At 53.1% G+C, this 25,541-nt stretch overlaps 1 protein-coding gene across 1 annotated transcript; it reads left to right on the top strand.

Annotated features, from left to right (window-relative positions):
* Positions 1 to 485: 485 nt before the first annotated feature.
* On the top strand, positions 486 to 24,070 carry SASH3 (SAM and SH3 domain containing 3). The gene is made up of 8 exons (XM_067549783.1): positions 486 to 627; positions 11,108 to 11,203; positions 11,988 to 12,125; positions 14,103 to 14,244; positions 15,052 to 15,215; positions 16,787 to 16,993; positions 21,357 to 21,507; positions 22,078 to 24,070. Exons 1-8 carry the CDS (start codon positions 571 to 573, stop codon positions 22,263 to 22,265), a joined length of 1,143 nt encoding a protein of 380 aa, XP_067405884.1. The 5' UTR covers positions 486 to 570; the 3' UTR covers positions 22,266 to 24,070.
* The last annotated feature ends 1,471 nt before the right edge of the window (positions 24,071 to 25,541 follow it).

Raw genomic sequence — 25,541 nt, 5'->3', positions numbered from 1 at the left:
CAGCATGAATGTCGATGTTGTATTCTATAGCGCTGGGGTTGGTGATTATTGCTTGGCTGGCTAAGAGGTGATTAAGACCCGAATAGTGACCGTGGACACAATTCAATTGCCTGCTGCTCACATGGACAATACCAGGAATCCACTATGTGCAGGCTACCTCCAGCCCCGCTGGAGAAATGCATAAGCCAGTCTGGAGCTGGGTCAGGAGAGGCTCCCCCAGAGGGATCCATGCAGGCAGTGGGGGGGACACACTGGTCATGAACGTCTGCAGCAGCGGCCACTGAGAGGGCTGTGTCTTCCCATGTGGGCAGTGCCCTCCCTGGCACACTGGACATCAGGCTCTGTGGCCGGGAGACCAGTCTTAAGCTGTTACTTCCTTCCTCCTCTACCAGCACCAGCTGCTCTGGACCAGCGATTGCCGTAAGCGCAGCACATGTGACACAGCGGCTTCCTGTGCATTTCCCAGGGTCGGGTCGGCTGTGGACTCAGCAAGCAACGCGCCGGGTGCTGTGTTCCGCGGCTCAGCCTTGCCCTTGCCTGTCCTTTGCCGGCCTTTCTGGAGGGAGCGCAATGCTGCGCCGCAAGCCATCCAACGCTGGAGAGAAGGAGCAAGCGCAGAAGAAGAAGGTGAGTGTGAGGATTGCCCACCAGCTGCTGGCTCTCTCACACCTCCCCTCCCCCAGGCACCAGTCTGAGCTCCTCCATGCTGCCCGGGGCTTCGTGGCCCTGATACCAGACATGCAGAGCTGACTGGTCGGGTGTTCTTTCCTCGGGCCCTACTGGGGGGGACAGAAGGACTGTGCTGAGAGCAGACCCCCAGTGATGGTGGGTGGGAGGGCGACTAGTTTGGTTGGAGAGCCTATGCCATGTCAGGGGCTGCCAGAGGAATTAGAGATGTCAAAGTTCCTAGATTCCCCTCCTTCCTCAGTGGTACCCGCTTTTCTTCCCCCTCAGGTAGTATTTGGCTGCCCTGTCTCCTCAGCCATCGCTCCCTTTCCCAACCCCACCTTAACACTTTGGTTGCTTTTCTCTGAGCTCGCTCTCATGTGAAAGACTTTCCTGGGGAGGAAGAGCTCAGAACCGACAACAGTGCGGGGTGACAATCCAGTGCCTGGCTTCTTGCTCCAGGAGCTCCTGACCGGGAGTTGGGATCCGCCGGTGACTGGGAGGCAGGGATCTGAATCTTGCTACCAGGACCTGGGCTATGGATTGCTGATTGGAGGTGTCCGTGTTATGGATCCCCCGGCAACAGAGGAGCTGGGAGGGTGAATCTTACAGCGAGTGGGAGCTGGGAGTTAGCAGATCCCAGCACCGGTACATCGTGCTGGAGATACTGCCACATTTCAAGACTAGGGGCCAACTTCAGCTGCCTAATTTCACTGAAGTCCATGGGGATGCTCTGGGTTTGCACTGGTGCGAGTGAGAGCAGAGTCCAGTCCTGGAATGATCCTGGCACAAGCACACTGGAACGTGGCTTCTGCCCAGCGCTGAATGCAGGGGTGCGAATCCCCCCGCCTGTGCTCTTGGTGGGGGTGATGGTGCTTGTCATTTCCTGCCTCTGAGTGTGCTGAAAGGCTGGGCTGTGTCTGCAGAGAGCAGGAGGCGTCTCCGCACACAGGCTAGTGAGAAACTTGTGCAGAAATGTCACCAGGGTTTGTAGCTCATGGATCAAAGCCCTTCAAGGTGTTTGTGGTTCAGGCAATTCTAGGCTGAACTGATCACATGCTGCAAACCACTTCCTCTGGCAGCTGGCTCCTGAGTGCTCACCCCCAGCGAGCACTGAGCAACCTTAGCCAAGAGGAGGCTGACGGAGACAGGGCTTTTGCATTTGGACCCCTCCCCCAACACTTCAGGGTCAAGCAGCCTGGATCTCCGTGACCAGCGCTTGTCAGAAGCACAGTTGAGTCCCCTGGGGTGTGGTGGCCATGCTAGGGCAGTCGTGTGGACAGACTCCCAGAGGGCCTGGTGTGCAGCCAGTGCAGGCTTTTCACAATGACTCCAGGGGCCTGCCTAGAGCACATACACAGCAGCCACGTCCATCTCCATAAGGGGAGGCTACGCCATTAGAGTGATGCAAAGGATTTTCCCGGGACGTGCCTCCCCAGTGTTATGTTCATGACTTACACACAGAGAAGTTAGATAAAAACATCAAATACTCCTGCTGGAAGGTTGCAGTGTAACCCTCTTTTTATTCTTAGACTCTAGAAGGATCACACACAGTAACCAAAACTAGAGAGAAAGAAAGCAGGCTGCTCTCTAAGGCAGGAGGCACTACTTATCTCACCTTGCACCTGGCTTTTTCCAGACCAACTCTGATCCCACACTTCCCTTCAGAGCCCATTAGACTGCAAGCAAGACCAAGAAAACCTCCACTCTTAAAGCAATAGCTTGCAATTCCAACACAGTCCTCAATTCACCACAGCCAACTCCAGGATTAACCTCCCCGGTAAACCGCCCCCTAATTAACCTCCCCAGGAACCCTGCCCCCACCAAGATGTAATCTCCTATTTCCCACATCTCTGACTCCCATTTCTTAATGCACTCCCCCTTCCGGCTGCCATCACAGGCTCATTCCTGGCACCTCCATATTTTTCTGTTTCCTTCCTGGCCCTAACCGAGGGGCCACCATCTTCTCTGAGGGCAGCCTGGCTTCAGCCCCGTTGGAAACAATGGGGGATAGTGGCCATCTTTACTTGGGGAAGTACAGGGCTAGCATGAGGCTGGTACATGGTATTACAGCATATCCCATCCCCCCCGGTTGCCCTCTTGTTTTACAGAGTCTCAGCTTTCATTTTAAACAACAATGCCTCTCAAGCAGTTATGGCTGTGACATAAAAACTTAACCCAAGCGTAACTGAGGCAGCCATGTCTGCCTGAGTCTGCAGATAGCCTGAGACATGAGCTCTGCGGTGTGATCTCCCCACTCATTTCAGTCAGTGCTAAGTCAGATGTCAGCACTGACACTGTCATTGTCAACACAGATAACTAGTTCGCTGCTCACATCAGCTCCTCAGAGAGCAGAACAATGAGTCTAGCATGGAGACCTAGGCAGCCTGTGCTGAGTGATGGCCCTTTTAGTGCCAGGAGCTGGTGGGGTTGGGAGATACTACTACTTGTTTCCTCCACCATGAAGGAGCCCAGCCCAGGGGTTCCATGGGGTGCAGAGAGCTCACGTAACCCGTTCGGTGACTACTGAGAGCAACTCCTCCTCCTGGCATCGTGAGTGGGTGGGGCTTATTGCATGGGCGGAGCTTGGAAGAGTACCCCTACATTCCCCGCAGGGAACCCCTGCAGGAGCCTCTCTGTCACGTGCAAAGACTGCAGGGAAATGGCAGCTGTCTTGGCTGAGGGGCACTTTGGCTTCAGTCCCATTGACAGGAATTGGAGAAGGCACCCATTTTGGATAAGGGCGACATTTCACAAGTTTGAAGACAACAAATCAGGAGCTAATGAGAACCCCAATCCATTCTCCCCAGACATCCGGAGAGTCAGCAGCTCTGCAAGAGGGAGGGGAAGGAAGAGGAAGCCACTAGCCAGTGGTGCCCTTAGCCAACTAAGTGTGGGCATCGCCCCACTTTGGAGGTGAAATATTGGGCTCAGGGGCGTCTGTGCAGGGCTGTTTGGTTTCCACTTGCGAGCCTCATGCAGTTAGCAGACCTTGGAAATACGGCCACTGCCATGCCAGCCTATCACCCCCTTCTGGCCTGGCCCGGGAATGGCAGCCCGCCCCTTGCAGGTGCTAAGCTCCTTGGTGAGCTCTGAGGAGGCTCTGCCCTGGCAACATCTGCCCTGCGCAGAGTGTGAATGAGACAGTGGAAAGTCCCACATCCTTCCCTATCGCAGAGAGAGGGGAAATCAGAGTAAACATCTCTCACCATGGAAACAGGCCCTCTCCAGGGAAGGCAGGGCAGGCTGTACCAGCCAAGGCAGCATCGCAGCAGGCCTCGCTTGGCATCCCCTCCCCTCTCACTGCCCCTCTTCTCTGGGCCTGGGCTCTTATTTCTCCTGCCCTGCTTCCCTGCCCTAGATCTTGGCACCTTGCACTCCACCACCACCAGCCTCTCACTGAACCTAATCAGTCACTTTCGATTGCCCCTCGCATTGAAACTCCTCCTCGGCCCTCATCTACACCCAGGGTGTCCAGTCCCTGCCGAGACTTTCTCCAGCTGCTCTGCCAGGCACTTGACATTTCTAGCACCCGTCCCCGCCACCTTGCCAACAGACAGGTCACCTGGCGCAGGCCCTGCATGTCCCCTCCGCTTCACCGACAGGCGCATCCCCTCCGCCTCACTGACAGACGGGTTGCCTAGCTCTGGTCCTAGACATCTGCTGCATTTCACTGACAGACCCCATCCCCTAGCACTGGCCTGGTGTGCATCCGCTCCAATTCATTGACAAACCCACCCCGTAGTGCCAGCTCCGCACACGTCCCCTCCAACTCAACGACAGACACTGTTCCCTAATGCCAGCCCCATGCCCATCCCATCTGACTTGCTGGCAGAGGCTGATCCCTAGTGTTGGCCCCGTGCATGTCCCCTTTGACTTGCTGATGTGTCACCTGGTGCTGGCACCGCATGTGCTCAGCTAATACGGGGGAGCTGCTCAGCCCCAGAGGATGGAGCTTAAACTCTTGTCACCATAATCAAACTGTGGCCTGACCCAGACAGACTCACCTCACCACAGCCCACAAACAAAGCCAGATAAAGCAGAAGGGACTCAGTGAGTGCCAGGTTCTGAAGACGTGCACTAGAAGGAAAACACAGCTACTCACTGCTCAGGCCCATGACCCCACGCAGCTGATTCTCACTTTCTAAGGGTCAGGTTGTTTAGTCCAGTGTGTCAAATGCTCCCAGTGCTCTAGGCACATAGACTCCTTTCACAACCTGAAGCACATTCAGAGGCCCTGTTAGTTTCTTGTGAAAGAGTCTTTCAGTGACAGGGGAGTCAAGAACAAACCCTGAAAAAACTGCAACAAATTGGGCCCCCCATAGAAAATGTGCAGGTCAGTGAAGAAAACATAACAGCCCCCTGCTGAGGGCAATACCAGAGATTAGCACATCCGTCAGTTTGCAGATGACAACATGGAGTGCACTGAGAATGCCACAGCACCACTACAACTGTTTAATGAGGAAGACCATACATGATGGATTTCTTTACAAGTGGAAGAAGTAAGACTTGAAGTGGAGTTTGGTACAGGCATCTGCTGTGGTTGTCATTTTAAAGCAGGATTATTAGAGACCATTGAAAGAGGTGAAGTTGTAGAAAATCTCAGTGCTACTAAAAACACAGGGGAAATCCTCATTTCCTGGGCATTATTAAAGTGAAGGGCACATCTAACTTTAAATAGCTCAGCCTCTGTGTTGTAAAGCAACATGTTCCTGCATTATATGCCTGACAGCGTGACAGCCCTTAGATGCACTCTTACATATGGACAGAGAGGGTGTTGGTCCCTACACCAGATCAGCTACAACCAGACTTTTGAGGAGGCCAAAAAGCTTTTAGTATCTGAAGGGGCCCTTCCATATGGTAGTGCATCTTTGCCTGTCAAAATCAGCTGGTGACGCTTCCCCACATGGAACAGGAGAAGTGATTTCACATGTGCGGGAAGATCAGACTGAAAGGCTGGCTGCCTCTGTTTCAAGGTCAATGACCTCCTTGGAACAGCACTCTTCTCAATGGGCTGGAGACGCTCTGAGTTTAGTCTGGGGTGTTAAAGGGAAATGCTTTACGCTGGTTACAAGGGCCAGATTCAACATTTATCCCAAAGGAAAGAGTCCGAGCAATGGCTGCAGCATTGGAAGTTGCAGGTAGGGATGCTGAACTGAACCAGAGCCAGTGGATACATTCTATATGGCACAAACTGACACCTTGCCTGTGACAAATGCCATGGTACAGCACGAAGGTGTCTGACATTACAATGGGTAGACGGATTAATGCACAGAAGCAGCTGTCTGCAGCTTTCTTTGCTCAAAAGGAACAGTTAAGTGAATCTCAAGGTTGACTAATATGTGGCAACAGAGTGTGATTCCTACAAAGGTCCAGGCCTGTGTACTCCACGAATTACATGAGGCCATTAAGGACTGTAAAAGTGAGAATCTTGGCCAGGAGTGTGTGGTGGCCAGGGGTTGATGCACATAAAGAGGAAATAGCAATACAGCAATGTCTAAACACGCTTCACTGTCTCCTTGGAAGTGGTCAGCTACCCCATGGCAGTGAATCCACATTGACTATGCTGGATCACTTCTGGGGCACGTGTTTGTGATTGCAGTAAATCACTTTGTCTTCTTCTAGCCTTAGACCTGTCTACATGGGGTCGGCTCTTTGATCTTTCTTCTCTAGTCCAGTCCGTCTTGAAGCAGTTCCTCAGAAACTCCACCATTAATCAAATTATTTTATAAAATGTTCATCCATCTAGTTTTGAGTCTTCCAACCCATCTCCTATCACCACTTCTCAGTTGAACACCCTGTTTCTTATTTATTCTTCTGTTCTTCTTGTCACATGCCCAAACCATCTAAGCCTGAATTCCCTCTGCTTTTCTCTAATTGGGATCACCTTCACACTTCCCCTAATTAGTTCATTCCAAACAGTCCATCCTTGTAAAACGCCAAACATCCATCTTAACATTTTCATTTCCACTGTCTTCAAAATCTGCTTGCAGTGATTGCTGGACATATTCTGTATGAATCCAACTAGCTCAGCACAGATGGTGGAAGTGTTAAAACTCTTGTTTTCAAGGATGGGTGTTCCCAAACAGTGTGTAAGAGACAGTGGAACCATTTCATAGCCAAAGAGTTCCCAGTGTTGTGTTTTTTGTTTTTTTTTCCAAAAGAAATGGAATGAGACTTGTCACATCAGTTCATCATCACCTTGCCATAAATGGGTTAGTGGAAAGGTTTACCCAGACATTCTAGAAAGCGAGTCATGCTATGACCTTTGTTGAAGGTCGCTGACAAAAAGATTGTGAATTTCCTATGGGCCTGTAAGAATGCAGCCAGTGCTACCACAAATCAGACATCAGCAATGTTGTTTGTGGGACATAATTTATGTCCTTGCCTGGACTTTAAGAAGTCCAATCTACAGACAGATGTTCTTAAGGAACAGGGGAGCAAATGGGCACACAGTCACACCCTACTGCTCAGTATTCATGTGGGAGAAAAAAAATCTCTGTAAAGAGATGCCCAAGATAATGAAGGAAACCTGAAGTGACACATTGCAGACTGATCCTCTGCCTTGTCTGATAGATGTGGCACTGAACAGTTGAGCACATATTCTGCAGGACATGCTACACCTGGGATGCCTGTTGAAAATACAGAGCTACAACACAGACCCAGTAACCTGTGAGTGTGTAAGGGACCCAGGCTTAGGCAGTCTGACCTAGCGGTCACAGCTGGGTTGAGGTCTGCTCACCAGGGATGAGAGTCAGTGGGCCAGAGTTGGAGAGATCACAAGGCCATGTCCTGTAAACAAGAGTCAGGGTCAGAGTGAGGCCAGGGTCAGAGACCAGAGGCAGTACTGGGTTAGAATTGGGAGGCAGGAATCAAGGTCAAAGTCAGGCTGGAATCAGATACTGGAGGTCAGGCAAAGTCTGGCATAGCAGCACGCCAAGGTCCGTGTGGCTGCCCAGACAACTTCCCAGGGCAACCCATGGGGTTAAATAAGAGCACTTGGCCAGAGCGCCGTGGGGTACTGTCACTCTGGATCTCTTGGACGGTACTTCCTGTGGCACCTACTCTCTCCAGTGCTCCCTGGCTGTGCTCTGATTGGTGGCACTGTGGGACTATCAGCCAACCCCTGCTCTGCAGAGCTGGGTTCTAGTCCTGTGGGCGGGGCCCTTACTCCTGGCCCTGCTCCTAGAAGTGACCCTGACCCCACAAAACAGGGCGGTTGTGCTGATGTCTTACAGGCATTTCAACAGGAAGTGCAGATGCTGTTGGGAGACTGTGAGATGTTACCTAGAGAGAAGTCACAATCCATTTATCATATGTAGCTGGTGGAATGACGTGTGTTTGGCGATAGCGATTTGGACCGTGGTGCATTTGTAACTCCTGAGTATGTCACTGACATTACTAGGGGAAGAGTACGTAGTGTACACAAGTAAAGTAATACCCCTTTGGATAGGCTGTGAGCCTGTGAGTCTGTCTTAGAAACTGCCCAGGCAGCGGTGTGTATAGGCCCAGCACATTGTGTGTATGTAGTAAACGTGGTTACTCAAGGTTTACCTCTTACAGGCAGCCTTGGCGTGGCTAGCGGCATCCAGCTGCACTGTCAGTGCCTGTGTCTGAGCACAGGATGGTTTGACTTTGTGTGAAATGTTACAGTCTGGCAGAGCTCGGGCCTTCCTTCAGTCACTCACTATATTCAAAAGCGGCATTGCATGCTCTGCGGCCATGTGGCCAGGATGGACAACAGCACCCAGCACACCGAGCTCTGGACTGCTCCACTGATGTGCAATGGGGCGTGAGCCCTGATCCTGCCTGGTGCTGCCTGCGGTGCCAATCCAGAGATTTGTAGAGTTGCAGGATTGAGCCAGAGCTGGGAACTTCACTATACAATGCCTGGTGTGATGCCACCAGCCATGGTCACTCTGGCTGGGGCAATGGTGCCCCATAGACTATGGCTGACTGATGACAATTTTTGCACCCCACTGTCTCCATATGTTTCCTTCATATTATTGTTGTGCGAAAAGGAATAGACCCAACACCTGGACACAGATTCTTTGTCAAGCAAGTGGAGAGTCACCCACACTCACCCATCCCCCAGAGCTGCAATGTAAGGAAACCACCAACGATTGCAACACTTGCTAGAGCATTGTGGGAGCTGGGCAGCACTGCCATGGGGCAGTGTCACTGCAGTTGTGCTGCCTGGGAGCCTGCAGACGTGGCTGGGCACCCTCCTACCAGGAGATGATTGCCCTGCAGTGGGTGGTGCGCTGGTTCTTGGAGCAGCTGGTCCTGGAACCCACAAGAGGACAGGCAATTCTTGATTTAGTCCTAAATGGCACACAGAATTTGGTCCAAGAGGTAAATATAGCTGAACCATTTGGTAACAGTGACCATAACATAATCAAATTTAACAACCCTGTGGGGTGGGGAGGGACAACATAGCAGTCCACCATGGTAGTATTTAATTTCAGAAAGGGGAACTACACAAAAATGAGGAAGTTAGCTAAATAGAAATTAAGATACAGTGCCAAAAGTGAAATTCCTGGAAGCTGCATGGAAACTTTTTAAAGATACCATAATAGAGCTCATTTTAAATGAATATCCTAGATTAAAAAACACAGTAAGAGGACCAAAAGTGGCTAAACAACGAAGTAACAGAAGCAGCGGTAAAAAGGCATCCTTTAAAATGTGGAAGTTACATCCTACTGAGGAAAATAGGAGCATAAACTCTTGCAAGTGAAGTTTAAAAATATAATTAGAAAGGTCAAAAAAGAATTTGAAGAACTAGCCAAAGACTTTAAAAATAACAACAACAATTTTTTTAAGTACATCAGGAGCAGGAAACCTGCTAACCAACCAGTGGGGCCACTGGATGACCGAGATCCTAAAGGAGCACTCAAGGAAGATAAGGCCATTGTGGAGAACTCCATAAATTCTTTGCATCAGTCCCCACGGTTTAGGATGTGAGGGAGATTCCCAAACCTGAGCCATTCTTTTTACGTGACAAATCTGAGGAACTGTCCCAGATTGAGGTGTCATTGGAGGAGGTTTTGTAACAAGCTGATAGATAAGTCACCAGGACCAGAGGGTATTCACCCAAGAGTTCTGAAGAAACTCAAATGTGAAATTGCAGATGTACTAACTATGGTATGTAATCTATCATTTAAATCTGCTTCTGTACTAGACGACTGGAGGATCGCCAATGTGACCCCAATTTTTAAAAAAGGCTCCAGAGGCGATCCTGGCAATTACAGGCTGGTAAGACTAACTTCAATACCAGTCAAATTGGCTGAAACTATAGTAAAGAACAGAAATATCAGACATAAATGAACACGATTTGTTGGGGGAAGAGTCAAAATGGTTTTTGTAAAGAGAAATCATGTTTCACCAATCTACTAGAATTCTTTGAGCGGATCAACAAGCATGTGGACAAGGGTGAGCCTGTGGATATAGTGTATACTTAGACTTTCAGAAAGCCTTTGACAAGGTCCTTCACCAAAGGCTCTTAAGCAAAGTAAGCTGTCATGGGTTAAGAAGGAAGGTCCTTTCCTGGATCGGTAACTGGTTAAAAGATTGGAAACAAATGATAGGAATAAATGGTTAGTTTTCAGAATGGAGCGAGGTAAATAGTGGTGTCCCAGAGGGGTCTGTGCTGGGACCAGTACTGTTCAACCTATTCATAAATGATCTGGAAAAAGGGGTAAACAGTGAGTTGGCAAAATTTGCAGACAGTACAAAATTATTCAAGATAGTTAAGTCCAATGCAGGCTGGAAGAGTTACAAAGGGATCTCACGTGACTGGGTAACAAAATGGCAGATTGTCTGTTCTGTTCGTTCCTTCTGAAGCACCTGGCACCAGCCACTGGCGAAAGGCAAGATACTGGGCTAGACCATTAGTCTGACCCAGTATGGCCATTCTTATGTTTTTAGGTGTGAGCAGGCAAGGCCCAGGGCATGCCCTTCCCCATGCCAATGCGGGAGTCAAGGGGGTTTGGGGCCAAGGGAAGTGATCAGGGCTGGTGAGAGAGGCCAAGACTGGAATGCAGAAGAAGGGACTGTTAACCGTATTGTACAGCACAGCCACAGCTGAGCACATTGCAGCCGCACCCGGCTGCACCTTGCAGGATCTCCTGGACGACGCATCTCTTGTTCCTTTGCTGATAAAGGGGGAGGTGTGGCCAGCCTGTAGCTGGTACAAGAGTCTGACCTGTCCGTCGCGGCCCTGCAACCCCTCTGTATGTGCTGTTCCCGCGGGACAGGAACGCTGGAGGTGGGAGAGGGCCTTGGCATGGGGAGAGGGGCACGGGCAGGTCTGCTGAGCCATGGTCTGGTCCCGCCCTGTGTGGGAGGCCAGGCTGCAGCGCGAGGACAGGCCCCTGCCAGGGAGGGCAGGCCCTAGCCAGCAGGTGACTCGCCCGCTCATGCTGTCCCTGCTCCCACACAGCTCTCCCTGCAGCGCTCCAGCAGCTTCAAGGATTTCGCCAAGTCCAAGCCCAGCTCCCCAGTGGTCAGCGAGAAGGAGTTTAACCTGGAGGAGAACGTGAGTATCCACGCCACCCACAGCGCTGTGCCGCAGGGGGCAAGGGCCTGCACTCACTGGCTGCCAGGCCCCAGGGCCATCCCACCCGCACCATACAGGGCGTGCCTACTCCCCACCCTCAGGGAGACCCGTCCCAGCCCCCTCACACATGGGGACTGGCTCCTGCCCGGCCCCTGCTGGCCTCAGGCCCATCAGCCTCCAGTTTAGCCCCACCCACTGCCCATATAATCCCTGCCCAGCCCTTCCCCACCCACTGAGGCCCATATAACTCCATCCTGGCCTCACCCCACCCACTGCTCACTCCAGCCCATATGGCCCTGGCCTGCTACCTGCTCCCCTCAGGTCGGACGCCCTACCCACAACCTACTCATCCCTGGGGGCCCTACAGCTCCAGCTCTGCACCGCTCTGCCCTCAGACCCATATGGCCCAGATATTGCCCCCCTCTCCCAGGTAGGCAGTGCCTCCGAAGAGTTGGAGGTGCCCACAACATGGACTGCTCTCTGGGGTGCAGTGCTCTCCGCAGGCTGGCAGTCACCTGCCAGGAGGGCCCCTATCGTGATGTAGCTCTTCCTCAGGGCAAAGGGCCTGGGCTTGCCTGCTTGGGGCACTGGGGTTCCCCTGTGCGGCACCAGCCTTAAACATCATCCCACCCCCCCTTGGCAGTCCAGCAGGTTCATCTGCCATAGGTGCAAGGGCCAGGGGGCAAAGCGAATAGCAGGGCACTTGATTCTCTGACTCTGTCTCCCATCCCTCACTGCTGGCTGGCTGGGCCTGTCCCTGCAGATCCCTGAGGATGACCCTCCAGATGACGCCGGGAGGAGCAGTGGCATGAAGCTGGGCAAAAAGTGGAGAGCTGTCATCTCCCGCACCATGAACAGGAAGATGGGCAAGATGGCAGTGAAGGCTCTGGCTGAGGGCAAGGTGAGCAGGGTGCCAGGTCTCTGTGCTCAGGTACTATGGCATCACCACAGGACAAAGGCCTGGCCCCCAGAGACCACACAGAACATAAAGGACCAGTGCCTGGAGTGGGGCACTGAGCTGCTTGAGACAGAGCTGGTGTGAGCTTGGCTGCCTGCCCAGATCTTCTCTGGTGGCTCCTGTACAAGCAGAGTTTTCGTTTCCAAAAGCAGAGTTCCTAGCCCTTGTGGTGTCAAAGAAACCCTCATGAACATGACCTGGTGCGCTAGGGCCCGCCTGCCCAGCCCCACCTGTTCCCCAAGAGTGGTTAACTCTGGGGCCTACTGATGACCGTGAGATGGCAACACTCAATTCTTTCACTGCTGCTCCTTTAGGAATAATGGGATCATGAGAGAGACTCGAGTAGGACATTCTCGCCCATCTGACCTCTGAAACCCCTGTGTGGGGCTCTCTCTTAGTTATGCCTCTAGTTCAGGGAGATGGGAATGGAAACAGTGCCTGCACCTTTCAATTCTCTCTCCTCCCAGTGTGTGAGGACAGCTAGCTACCCTGCATGGAGGTCGTGGGCTGAGGGGACTCCCCAGACGCCTCGGGGTGCATAATTATACTGCCTATGGGGCAGAAGGTTCCCCAGCCAGCCTTTAACTCACCAACCTGAACCAGTTTCCCATTAATTTGCTCCACCAGCCCCCCGGCGGTGGGGGGGGATCCTGTGCTCCGAGCCCATCAGCAGGGCACGTGCTGGTGTCTGCATGGCGACTGGGGTAGCATGGACACCATGCTCCACTGTGCCTGGTCTCTGACTCTCCCACTCCAGAGGGAGCACGACACAATTTATCGGGTCACTCAGACCCTGCAGCTTGGGCCATCCGTAATCACACAAGCACGTCAGATGAGCTGGCTTCTCCCCCACCCCTCCTTGGGCACTAAGCTGGCTTAGGGGTGGCAGATTCCACATGGGATGGGGACCTCCCTGACCTCCGCCTCTGGAGCTTGTTTGATGCCAGCCCCCTTTCGACTTTGTGCTCTGCCGTGGACTGGCTTTCAGCACCTACTCTGTGCCTAGCTTTGGATCCTGTCAGGGATCCGCTGGATGAGCCATTCTTCCTGCTCTGAAGAGCAGGGTCTACACCTGGGGTGTGCACTGCCCCCCCCATCCAGCCCCACTGCCCCCCATGCAGCCCCTCCCTTATATCTCACCCAGCTCATCACAACTTCAGATTAATCCTAATCTTGCCATCCCGGAGCCCCTCGCTGGCCCCTTCCATAAGCAACAAGGGTCAGCACAAACTCCTGCAGCAAAGTGATTTTAAACTGACCCCAGCAGTCCTCAGCTCCGGCATTGCTGACTCGTGTTGGCTGAAGCCACCAGCACAAAGGCAGAGCAAACGGAGTGACTAGAAAGGAGAAGGGGTGCCTGACAGCTCTAGGCAGACACTTCACATCCATTGCCCTAGACTCGCCCCTCCAGGGAAGTGACGCAGGAACGTGAACCGTTTACACTGCTCCCCCTCTCCCCTGGCCCAGGACACAATTTCAAGCCCCAGCTACTGGCTCAGCCTGCATGCGCAGCCTGCCCTTTGGGTCCTTCATGCCTGGGGCTGCTGCTGGAGCCCGCTGCCGTCATTCATGTGTCCACAAAAGAGTGTGGGCTCCCACTGTGCAGGCCGCCGGACTCTTGGCCCACAGTCAGTGCTGGGAGATGCCCAGCTTGCCTGGGGCCCAGGTCCAGGATTCCCAGGTCTGTGGATGATGATCGGGCTCAGGCCTGTTCCATTGCGCTTTTGTGTAGGAGCTGCCCCTGCGCTCCAGGCAGCACCCGGCTTGTGTGCCCACTGGCCCCAGAGCCGAACCAGGGCCCTTGTTACATCGCTTTTGTGAATGTCTTTCCCCGTGCAACAGCTGAAGTCCAGCCCCTCCAGCACAGCCAGGCTAGAGTCTGGAGGCCCCGGCCTGCACTAATTGCCCTGGCTTCTGCAGGGAGAAGTCGGGGAGGAGGGCTCTATGTGCACCATGCCTCTGGATAGCAGCCTGGAGGAGCCGAGTCTGGAGAAGGTGCCCTTGTCTTACGTGGAGTTGGACGAGGATGCGCACACGCCTGTCAGCCGCCAGACATCCACTGGTGAGTGCAGGGGCCGGCCTGCTCCCAAGGGCTCAGTGGGAAAGGGGGAGGAGGTGTTTTCACGTCACCGTGCCCCCCCACGGCCAGCTCTCCCCAAACATAGCTGGAGGCAGGTGAGGGCCCCCGCCTGCAGGAAGGACAGAGGTCTGAGCTGTCTCAGTTTGGCCCCAGCGTATGCAGCACCCTGGCGCCTGCCAGCTTACTGAGTGGATTCCTCTCGACTGTTCTTGCCCCCCTTTCCCTGCCAGCCCAGAGGGCCCCGAAGTCCTCGGCCACCTGCCCCAGGGACAGTGCAGTGGGGCAGCACAGGGGCAGACAAGGTGTGGTGATCGTCAGCACCTCTGCCACCCTCTGCCTGCTTGGAGCAGGGCTCCTGCTGTGGAGCTGCACCAGGTGAAGGCAGGAGGAGTCTCAGTTCACCTACGCTACGTCTCTACTGCCTTTGAACACCTGCTGCAAGGAGGCTCAGAGCCTGGGGCCAGGTGCTCAGGCTGAGCTACGGGGCTAAAAACAGCAGTGGAGAGCTTGCAGCTCAGGCCCCCGCGCCCCTTCCCAGGCTTCAGCAGCCAAGGGTCCATGGAGAGGAACCAGCACTGCCACAGTGGTGGAGGAGCAGAGCCCTGCCCAGCAGAGAGTGGTGGGTGATGGAGAGTACAGGGAGAAACCCACTCCTGAGACCATGCCAAGGACAGAGGCAGTCACTTACCCTAGGTGCACATGGCCAGCAGATGGGGCCAGCACAACCCCACACCCCACCCGCCAGGCTGGCCCCGCGGGAGAAGCTGACATCTCCACCCCCACCGGCAGGCAGTGAACTGGGCTGCACCAGTCCCAGCAGCATGGGCAGTAACCGTGACAGCGTAAGGCTGGAGGAGCCCAGCCAGCCACACAGCGGCCCCTTCTGCGGGAAAGCCCGGGTCCATACAGACTTCACGCCCAGCCCCTATGACAAGGACTCGCTGAAGCTACGGGTAAGACGCTGGCGAGGTGCGGGCTGGGTCTTTACCACCGTCTCCTTTCCCCAAGTGCTAATGAAACCAGAGAACACAAAGGGCCTGCGTCTCCCTGGGCAGCGCCTCGTGTGGCATTTGCACAGAGCCAGCCAGGAGCGGTTTACTGCTGCCCCAGCTGCACCACGTGGCACAACTCCCAGCCTACATGGGTGCAGGTCGTGGGAACTGGGATTAACCCTCCCTTCCCGGCTCAGCTGCACTCCAGGCCTGGCCTCGTGCAGAGACAGCCCACGGCTGAGGGGCCAGGGACCAGCCCAGCGGCTAGGAGCCTTCTCCAGCTGAGCCAGGACCTGCATCATGGCATCACCCTCTCAGGAGCCACCGAAGGCACAAACCCAGGCTTTCCCCCAGTGCAGGTCCCCTCCTGGCAGGGCTCCCTAGGCAGCGCAGAGCCACTCTGCTGGGAGGCTGGCTCCTGGGCTGGCTCTGCTGCCCTCCAGGCAGGACCAGGCCAGCCATCACCAGTGGCTAAAAGCTCAGTCGCCTTCTAGCTGAGCGAGGCTGGAGCCAGCAGCCCTGCACCGAGGCCCTGCGCGGCCAATCCTGCAGCCCAACGGCGCCAGAAAGCAGCTGGCTCCCCCAGCACAGGGCTGCTGCACTGACCCTAGCCTCCCTCTTCCTCACACCCCACAGGACAAGAGGGGAGGGGCTGGGTAGGGCCACACCCCACTGTATCTCTGTCTATGGCATTCCATAGCCCGAAGGGTCTCAGCACCTGGGCATCGTGCACTCTGCTGGGTTTCTCCACTGTTATCCCGAGTGGAGTGGGAGGGGGAGCCCAAGGCCCAGAGGGAGCTCAGGGGCAGAGCAAGGAATTGAACCTCCTAGGCTGGTGCCCTAACCACTGGGCCAACCTTCCCCTGGCTTGTCTGGCTTGCTACATAGGCTCTTGGGAACCACTGCAGCCTTGGCATCTGTGAACAGCCCCTGGAGCCCTGAACCAGGCTCACCCTCCCAGGGGCACAGAAGAGGCCTAGAGCCACCTCCCCTCACAGCCACTGGGCCTCAGCCAGGCTCTTCTGCTCCAATCTCTGCAGTCTGCTACCACTAGCTTAGCTCCTCAGGGCTCCCGTCGTGCCCCCAGCCTTCTCTCCACACCCCCAGAGCAGCTGGCTGGCAGGCTGCTAAAACACCAGCTCCTGGCTGAGCCCCAGCCGGCCCAGCTGGCACCAGAGGAGCTGACCCAGCAGGTGCAAGCAGGGGAAATATGGGGCAAGAAAGCCCGGCAAAGGCAGCCCAGACCACCCCTTCCTCGCTGCAGGGGTAGGACACCCACACCCACCCCAGCTGTGGGAACCCTCCCCGTGGCTCACGGCCATGGACAGGATCCAGGCAACAAACACCAATACCAGCCGTCCTGCAGGGGCCAGGCCCCCACCCAGCTCCTGCCCATGAGACTGTCTGCCAGGGGAGCCCCTGGGCCCAGACAGCAGCCACAGAGCAGGTGGGACGAGCCCAGGCCGGGTCCCACCTACCCACCAGCTCCGGCTGGGGGTTCTCACAGGGATTCCTCTCGCTGTCCGGCCCAGAAAGGGGACATCATCGGGATCCTAGAGAAGCCCCCGGTGGGCACCTGGACGGGGGTGCTGAACAACAAAGTGGGCTCCTTCAAGTTCATCTATGTGGACATCATCCCCGAGGAGCCAGGGCCAACCCGTAAGAGCCGGGGCCCGAGCAAGAGCAAGCGACCCAAGCCCAAGACCTTACAGGAGCTGCTGGAGCGCATCAACCTGCAGGTGAGAGCCTGGCACGGGCTCTGGGGCGAGGCGGGAGGACAGGCCCCCGGCACCAGCAGCCCAAGGATGGACAAGGCCTCATGCCGAGGAGCTAGGCCTGGGACCCCAGTGCCCTGCCAGGAGGGGATGAGGCTGGTTCTGGAACTGGGGGTTCAAAATGGAAGCAGGGCCCGATCCCCCACTGGTGCCCTCCAGCCCATGCCATCCCCTGCCACCTGCTCAGGTCCCCTGGGGAGCAGGCAGGGCTGCCAGGCGCCGGCCTGAGAGGGGAGAATGGAGGGACGTGGGGTGGGAGAACAAGGGGAGAGATGGGGGCTCACACAGGAGAGAGCAGTGGGAGCGGTGGAGGGAAAAGACAGCAAGCGCTGAACAGAGGGAAGGAAATGCCACGGTGAGTGGAGGGGCAGAGACTTGGCACCAGGACGAGGCTGCTAGTTTTAGAGGGAAAAGGGAGCTCACAGCAGTTCAGGGTGTTGGAAGGGAAGCAGGGCCAGAAGTGTGCAGAGGAGATGTGGGTGTGTGTGTGTGGGGGGGGGAGGGGGGGGGAAGGGGCGTGCTTCAGGTCTGTCCCCAAACCCCCATCCCTAGCCCCCTTCAAAAATGCCCCATTGACTCCTTGTCAGTCCCTGCATCCTCCGCCCGTGGGGCCCTCTCTCCTGCCCATCCCTCCAGCGGGGGGACGACAGGGCTGGCCAGGCAGAGAGATAAGATGATGCATGTTTGTCCTTTCAGGGCTATCGATGGTCAGGGTGGGCACTGGCCGGGAACCAGAGGCAGTGCAGCGGGAGAGGGGCTGGGGAACACTTATTTAAACAAAACAAAATCCAAACAAAGAGGAAATTAAAATGCCCCGAGGCTTGGTTAGCAGAATTTGGGCTGCGTGGGGCTGCCTTACGCCCATCCAGAGCTTGGAAAGGGGCTAAACTCAGATTTCCAAAAACCAAAGAGTTAAGGGACGCCCCAGCCCTGCAAGGCCCCCCTAATTCTGCCCCTAATTCACGTCTGGCCCCGTGCCCTCACAGCTACTATGCAGCACACCAGGAACGGAGCACAAGAGCACTGTAGGACACAGGGCTGGGCTCCCGCAAGCTAGCTACCTCTCTTAGGGGTGTGAAAAATTCTCTCACACACACACACGCCCCCAATGCCACATTGTGGCTGACCAAAGCCCTGGGGTAGATGTGGCTAGGTCAGTGGAAGCCAGTTACTGCTGCTCGGGGGAGGTGCATTTACTACAGCAATGGAAAGACCCTTCATTCGAGGTAGGAAGTATCCACCAGCCATATCCGGGGGCACTGCTGCAGCACTGCCCCTGTAGCGCCTGGCATGTAGACATGGCCTAACGGCTGGTGAGCACAGGCACGTGTGCCACCAGACCACAGGCACCGCTGCTGCCATCACTCACCACTTGTCTCTCAGTGACAGTTCGGCCAACCTGTTCCATCTGATCCCTTCACCATTCACTACAGCCAGGCAGCTGCGGTGCATCACCACCCACCCTCCCTCCCTTACTGAAACCTTTCTAGAGGCTATGGCCAGATCCAGGGGACAAGAGTTAAGGTGGTTTTGCAAGGGTAGTGTGTACCTTTAGCTTTGTATTTCCTCATTGTCAGAGCTTTAAGTTTGTGTTACCTTAATTCTTCATTTGCTGGTTTACAGAGTTTTAAGTTTAGCCATTCCTGACACACTATGGGGAGCACACAGCAGCACGGGGCAGCTTCCCTTCTGCATTAACTGAGTGGGTAGTTAATTTAGTTTTTAGATTAAATTCAGTTTTCACCTGCCCTCACATTTTCAGCTCTCAAGGTGCCATCAGAGGTTAGATTGATAGCGAGTAACAATGCAATAGAAGCTACTAGGAGGTAGTTGGAGGTTTTTGAAGCCAGGCAGGGACAGCTGGAAATTCTGGCACCTGGAAAAGAATGGGACACAGTTTGGGATTGTGGAATAAATACATCAGCTTGATGTATAATATATAGCAAATGGAAGAAAGGGGAAGTTGATAGAAATGAATAGAGATAAGTTAGGAATTGTAGAAAACTGATAAGGGAATCAAAGGGACACAAGGAGAAATGGATTGCCTTCAGAATTAAGGAGAATAAGGAGTTTTTAAAATATAATTAGGAATAAAAAGAATCCTGATAATAGTATTGGTCCATTACTACATGGAAGTGGTAGAATTATCAGTAATAATGCATAAAAGGCAGAAGGGTTCAATAAACATTTCTGTTCTGTATCTGAGGGGGGAAAGAGATGATATAGTCTTATTATATGGTGACCAACACTCTTTCCATTCCACTGGTATCTCTAGAGGATGTTAAACAGAAGCTACTAAAGTCAGACATTTTTAAATCAGCCCAGATAACTTGCATCCAAGAATCTTAAAGGAGCTGGCCGAGGAACTCGCTGAATGTTAATGTTGATTTTCAATAAGTCTTGGAGCACTGGGGAAGTTCCAGAAGACTGAAAGAAAAGTAATGTTGAGCCAATTTTTAAAAAGAGAAAATGGGATGACTTGGGTAATTATAGGCCTATCAGCCTGACATGGATCCCAGCCAAGATAGTGGAGTGGCAGATACAGGACTTGATTAACAGAGATTTAAAGTAGGGTAATTAATTAATGCAAATCAATAGGGCTTTATGGAAAATAGATCCTGTTAAACTAACTTGATATCTTTTTTAATGAGATTACAAGTTTGCTTGATCAAGGTAATAGTGTTATGTAATACATTTAGACTTCTGTAAGGCGTTTGACTTGGTACCGCACGACATTTTGATTAAAAAACTAGAATGATATAAAATGGACATGGCACATATTAAATGGATTAAAAACTGGCTAACTGATTGGTCTCAAAATGGATCTGTAAACAGGTAATCATCATTGAGAAGGTGTGTTTCCTATTTGACCTTTGTATCAATAACATGGAAAAAGGTTTAAAGTAATTGATAAAGTTTGCAGATGACACAAAAATTGGGGTAGTGGTAAATAACGAAGGCGACAGGTCACTGATTCAGAGCAACCGGGATTGTTTGGTAAACTGGGCACAAGCAAACAATATGTGTTGTAATGCAGCTAAATGTAAATGGATGCATCTAGGAACAAAGAATACTCACAGGATGGGGGACTATTTTGGAAAGTAGTGACTCTGAAAGAGATTTGGGGGGTCGTGGTGGATAATCAGCTAAACATGAGATCCCACTATGATGCTGTGGCCAAAAGAGCTGATGTGATCCTGGGACGTATGAACGGGGGAATCTGAAGTAGGAGCAGAGAGATTATTTTACTTCTGTATTTGGCACTGGTGCGATCGCTGCTGGAATCCTGGGTCGTTTCAGAGTCCACAATTCAAAAAGGATGTTGAAAAATTTGAGAGGGTTCAGAGAAGAGCCATGAGAATGATTAAGGGTACGGCTACACTGCACTAAAAGACCCATGGCACCGAGTCTCAGAGCTTGGTCAATTGACTCAGGCTGTGGGGCTAAAAGGAGCAATGTAGATGTCTGTCCCACCCCTCCACCCCCCGGTAAGTCTGTTCTGCTATTTTGAGTCCTGCAAGCCCATGTCAATTGACCCAGGCTCTGAGACTCAGAGCATTTTATGACAGCATAGACATACTTGAAAAGTTTAGAAAACCTGCCTTATAGTCAAAGACTCAAAGAGCTCAATCTACCTAGCCTAACAAAGAGAAGGATAAGTGGCGACTTGCTTACAAACTAAGTATCTAGGTGAGGAACAAATATTTAACAACGGGCTCTTCAGCCTAGCAGAGGACGGTCAAACACAATCCAGTGGCTGGAAGCTGAAGCTGGACAAATTCAGGCTAGAAATGTGTAAATTTTAACAATGAGAGTAATTAACCATTGGAACAACTCACCAAGGGTCATGGTGGATTCTCCATCACCGACCATTTTTAAATCAAGATTGGACGTTTTTCTAACAGATCTGCTCTAGGAATTTTTATGGGCAGGTCTCTGGCCTGTGCTACACAGAGGTCAGACCAGATTATCACAATGGTCCCCTCTAGCCTGGGAATCTATGTTGTTCCTGTTAATCAAATTGGCAATGAAATAGTTAATAGTGACCCCTGTGAAAGGCCAGGATCTTTTTATTAGCTACCCTTTGAGTGAGTGGGCAGTTCATCCCCCAGCTGTGGCAGACAACACTGCAGCACCGTTAGTCTTTGCCAGGGGATTTCTGGAACCCCACATGCTAGGAACCGGGGTTTAAATGACAGCTGAGATTCTGGAGCCTGCCCCTGCCCAGGGTGACCCTCTCAGCTGAAGGATACAAAAGGCTAGATGTATGTCCACAGGGACACGCGTTCCACATTCTTAGCCATTGTGTGGCCGATTCTCTCCCCAGGAGCACATCTCCACCCTGCTACTCAATGGCTACCAGACCCTGGAGGACTTCAAGGAGCTGCGGGAGACCCACCTGAATGAGCTAAACATCCTGGACCCCCAACACCAGGCCAAGCTGCTCACAGCTGCTGACCTGCTGCTGGACTATGACAGTAAGAGGCAGATGTTCTTGTGGGGGCAAATCCCCGCTCTGCCACCTCCCTGCTCCCAGAACCCTGCCCTGCTGGGAGTTGCTCCAACCCAGGTCTGGCCCTTCCCTGGAATCCACCACGCCAGAGTGTGGAAAGCGAGAGGTGCCCGTAGGTGAGCTCTATCTGCTGACCCCCAGCCACTAGGACAGATTAGGACAGCCAGAGCCAGGCATGCCCTGCACTTTGCACAGCCAGTGCTCAAATCACATCCCACATGGCATCTGCTCTGCCAACCAAGGGCGAGACACTGGCAGCCGTTCCAGCTGCAAGCTACTGTGTGCACCTGGGGACAGAAGCGGCACACGTGACAGCATAAGCCAGGGGCCTCACCCAGTGCAGCTGGTAGAGCTAGAGCAAGTCACATCATTACCCAGAAAGCCTCTACACATCCAGAGCATACAGGGACACGGAGCAGCCTCGCCCCCTCCCCCAGCTTGGCCCAGCCAGTGGCAGGCTAGGCCCTGCTCAGAGCTCCCTGGGGAAGCAGCCCGTGTTGTCTAGGCGCTAACGCTTTGGCTTCTCCCCCTGCAGCAGCCAGTGAGGCTGAAGAAGGAGAGAGCTCTGAGCCACAGCCTTCCCCCTCAGACCCAAAAGGGGACATTCCCCGTGACTCCGGCTGCTTTGAAGGATCTGAGACACTGGAGAGCGGCCGGGACGAGGCGGAGCTGAACAGCACAGAGGAGCAGCTTCAAGCTCTCTCTTTAGAAGAGTCCTCCTGAGCCCACGCCCACCCAGCCCCAACCCACCCAGTACCACCCCACAACAGGGACTGAGCCTGCTTAGTGGTGAGGACAGGACACACCTCGGTCTTCTCCACCCCGACCAACATCTGGGGAGATTCCTGGACCGCTGGGACCACCCGCTGCTGCAGGACAGTAGCTGTGAGCCCTGCAGAGGAAGACACAGGGAATGTTTTCTGAGTCCATGAGGCAGCTGCTAAGGTCCCCACCCTCGGATACATCTGCCCTTTGGGAGCTGCATGCTCTGTGCTCCTGTGAAAGACAAAGGACCTGCTTCTGTGAATAGCTCAGTCCTCATCCTCCAGCCTCAGAGCCTATGCATTAGCCATAAACGGCTGTTTGTCTGCCCACGACCTCTGCCTGGCCTTACGCAATGACAGAGGCCTCAGTAAGCAGCGCACCCTTTGAAGGGGAAGGATCCAAGAAGCTCCTGGACACTGGAAAACCAAGCAGTTAGGCCAAGGGAAACTGCAGGCCAGGTGCCTGGGGCTATGCTGCACGTGTGCAATGGGAGATGCCCACTAGCAGCTAGAGCTCCCCAGCATCAGAGGCTGTTTGCAGGGTAGGTGCTAGGTAAAGCTAGGAGCTGGTGCTAGCAGGGACAGGGAGTCGGGCACTAAACAAGGACTGAGACCCCTGTTTCGAATGCAAGTCTGGGGCTGATGGAGGGGGACAGGAAGCAGCGGGCAGGGCGATGGGTGCTGGACAGGATCCTCGCCACACAGAGTCCACAAGTGCTGAGAACAGGAGGAACCTACAGCCTCCAAAGTTGGCATTTCCCAGCATGGGGAAAGTCCCTCATGGGGCAGAGCCTAACCATGTGGGGACCAGCCTGGCCAGAAAGCAGAGGACTTGATTCAAGGGCTTTGCTGTTCCTCCAAACAAGACACTGAGTTGTTAGAAACATTACCTGGCTGTAGCAACTCCCCCCTGACAAAAGCCTGAGCCAGCTCACCGCAGTGACACCCCAGACCATCACTGCCACTTCCCCCACCTGTCCACTGGGGCCGACGGGGCTCAGGCCAGCTGTCAAGCTGTCCAAATAAGGGGGGCCTTGAGGTGTATTCAAGAGCTCTGATTACTCCTTTCTACACCAGTCTTGCATTAGGGGTGTCATGCTGGGTAGATGGGGGAGAGCATTTGTTATATTGTTTGACATCAATATGTCAAAATCATAATAATTCATGTGAGATATACCATGTCAGGTACTGTTAGAAAGGTTATAATATGCTAAGTCAGATGATAATACATATGTTCATGTGTAATATGTGAAATGGAAGTTATAGATATATTTGAGATATCTGTATTTCAAATTGTCCTGCCTGAGCAACACCCCAGATAGGATGGATGCAGAACAACAGCCTGCTTAATGGCCCATTAAGACACTCACGGATGCAAGGGCCCAGCAAGAAATTAAAGGTATACCAGAAGAGTTACCAGGATTGGTCCACGTGACTCTAGACTCCATGTTAAATCCTGTAAGTTTCCACAGGCCGCATGACCAGAGACAGAGGGTATACAAGATCAAACCACAGAAACCATTTTGTCTTTGTACCTGTCCAGCTGCAGACACACTCCTACCTCTGGATCTATTCACTTTGCAACTGAACCAAAGGACTAAGACCCATCCAGATACTAGATGTATACCAGAGGAACTGTACAAGCCTGCAACTCCACAATTCTCCTAGAAATTAGATGTAAATGGATTTTGAATCATTTGTATGTATTTGATTTGCTTTGACCCTTTAACATTTCTCTTATGGTTTCTTTCTTTCTTTTTACAATAAACCTTTAGTTTTAGTTACTAAAGGATTGGCTGGCAGCTTGGTATTTTAGGTAAGATCCAAACTTATATTGATTTGGTGCTGTGGCTGACCCTTCGGGGTCAGAGAGAACCTTTTTAGTAAAGAGCATAGGGTTCTAGTAACGGGTCTTTTTACTGGACCCAGTGCGGATTTGGGAGCCAGAAGCTGAAATGCAGTAAGGGGGCTGTGTGTATTTGGCTTCTGTGAGGATTCAGAAGTGCAGTTTGGGCTGGTTGGGAAGTCTGGCTTCAGTGCCACCCACCAGTGTTGGCAGAATCTGCTCTCCTTTTACAGTCTGCCCTGACTTTGGCATTTTCAGTGGCTGCCCTGGGCACGGGATGGGTCACACCAGCGGCAACTTGTCTGGAAAGCTGGAAGGAAATGCAGCACCCTGTGCTGGAGCTAGGCACCAGGGAAAAAGCCCTGCACCTGTGCTCCCAGCATTCCCCGTTGCCTGGCCTTTCTGCCTTGATGTGGGCAAAGTCCTCCCTTTGCAGCAGGCACTGTGCATGTCAGAACAGCTGCGCTGGAAAGGCACAGACTGAGAATGCCCCAAGGAAGCTGATTCTGAGTTTTGTTAGTTTCAAACTATCCTTGCGGCTTAGCTCTCATCCCCGGGGCTCACAACTGCCCCAGAGCCCCCTGTGCAGCAGAGAACTGGGCTACACACAAATGCAGTTCATGTTTCCTACAGAGCTCACACCCCTGTGGGCAGACTCTGACAGACTAACATTGTAGCGTGGGGCAAAGAGATTATGGAAATGGCCGACAGAGGCAATAGGGTGCTGCTTTGAAGAACAGCAAGAGCGCACCTGGCTTTAAAAAGCAAGCAGCTTTGCTTCTAGTTTGGGTTTGTCCCAGGGCAGAAGGGCTGGGGCAGCTTTGGAACCCAAAATAGAGGTTTTTGGTTAGCTTATGGTAAAAATCCAGGAAATGATTGCACCCTCACAGCCTTGGTACATATCTTGCACTGGAGCTGCACCCATATTCTCTTACCCATAGAATATGTTGAGTGACTGAGTAATGGGACAATTCCAGTCCTGGAGTAAAGGGCTACAACACCCACTACTGCTGATGGGAGATACATCTGCTTACACCAGTCACGTTTGGCCCTGTTGTCTGTGGCAAGTTTAGCCCTGAATTCCAGGACTTCTGTGCCCGTAAAAATCTCTGCCTTTCTGTTGCAGTAATGTAGGTTTGGGCATTGAATTCACTCCCTTGTGCTTGATACCAATAAACTACGCTCTACCCTGTAACTGTGTGTTGGCCTCCTGCCTGCACCACAGGGGCCATGAAGGGCTTGCGACCCCGGGGATGCCCTTCTCCCCTCTCAGGAGGAGGTTAGGACAAGGCCATTTTTTCTTGGGCTTCAACCAGTTGGAAGACAGATCCTAGGAAGAGAGGATGGTGCATCCTCCCCAACCCCCCAGGATTCAAGTTTTCCTTTGCA

This window comes from Emydura macquarii, unplaced genomic scaffold (genome assembly GCF_026122565.2).
Source record: "Emydura macquarii macquarii isolate MOO-44397 ecotype Brisbane River unplaced genomic scaffold, CSIRO-AGI_Emac_v2 contig_1253, whole genome shotgun sequence".
Classification (NCBI taxonomy): Eukaryota; Metazoa; Chordata; order Testudines; family Chelidae; genus Emydura; species Emydura macquarii.
This window is presented reverse-complemented; position numbering and strand designations above follow the sequence as displayed.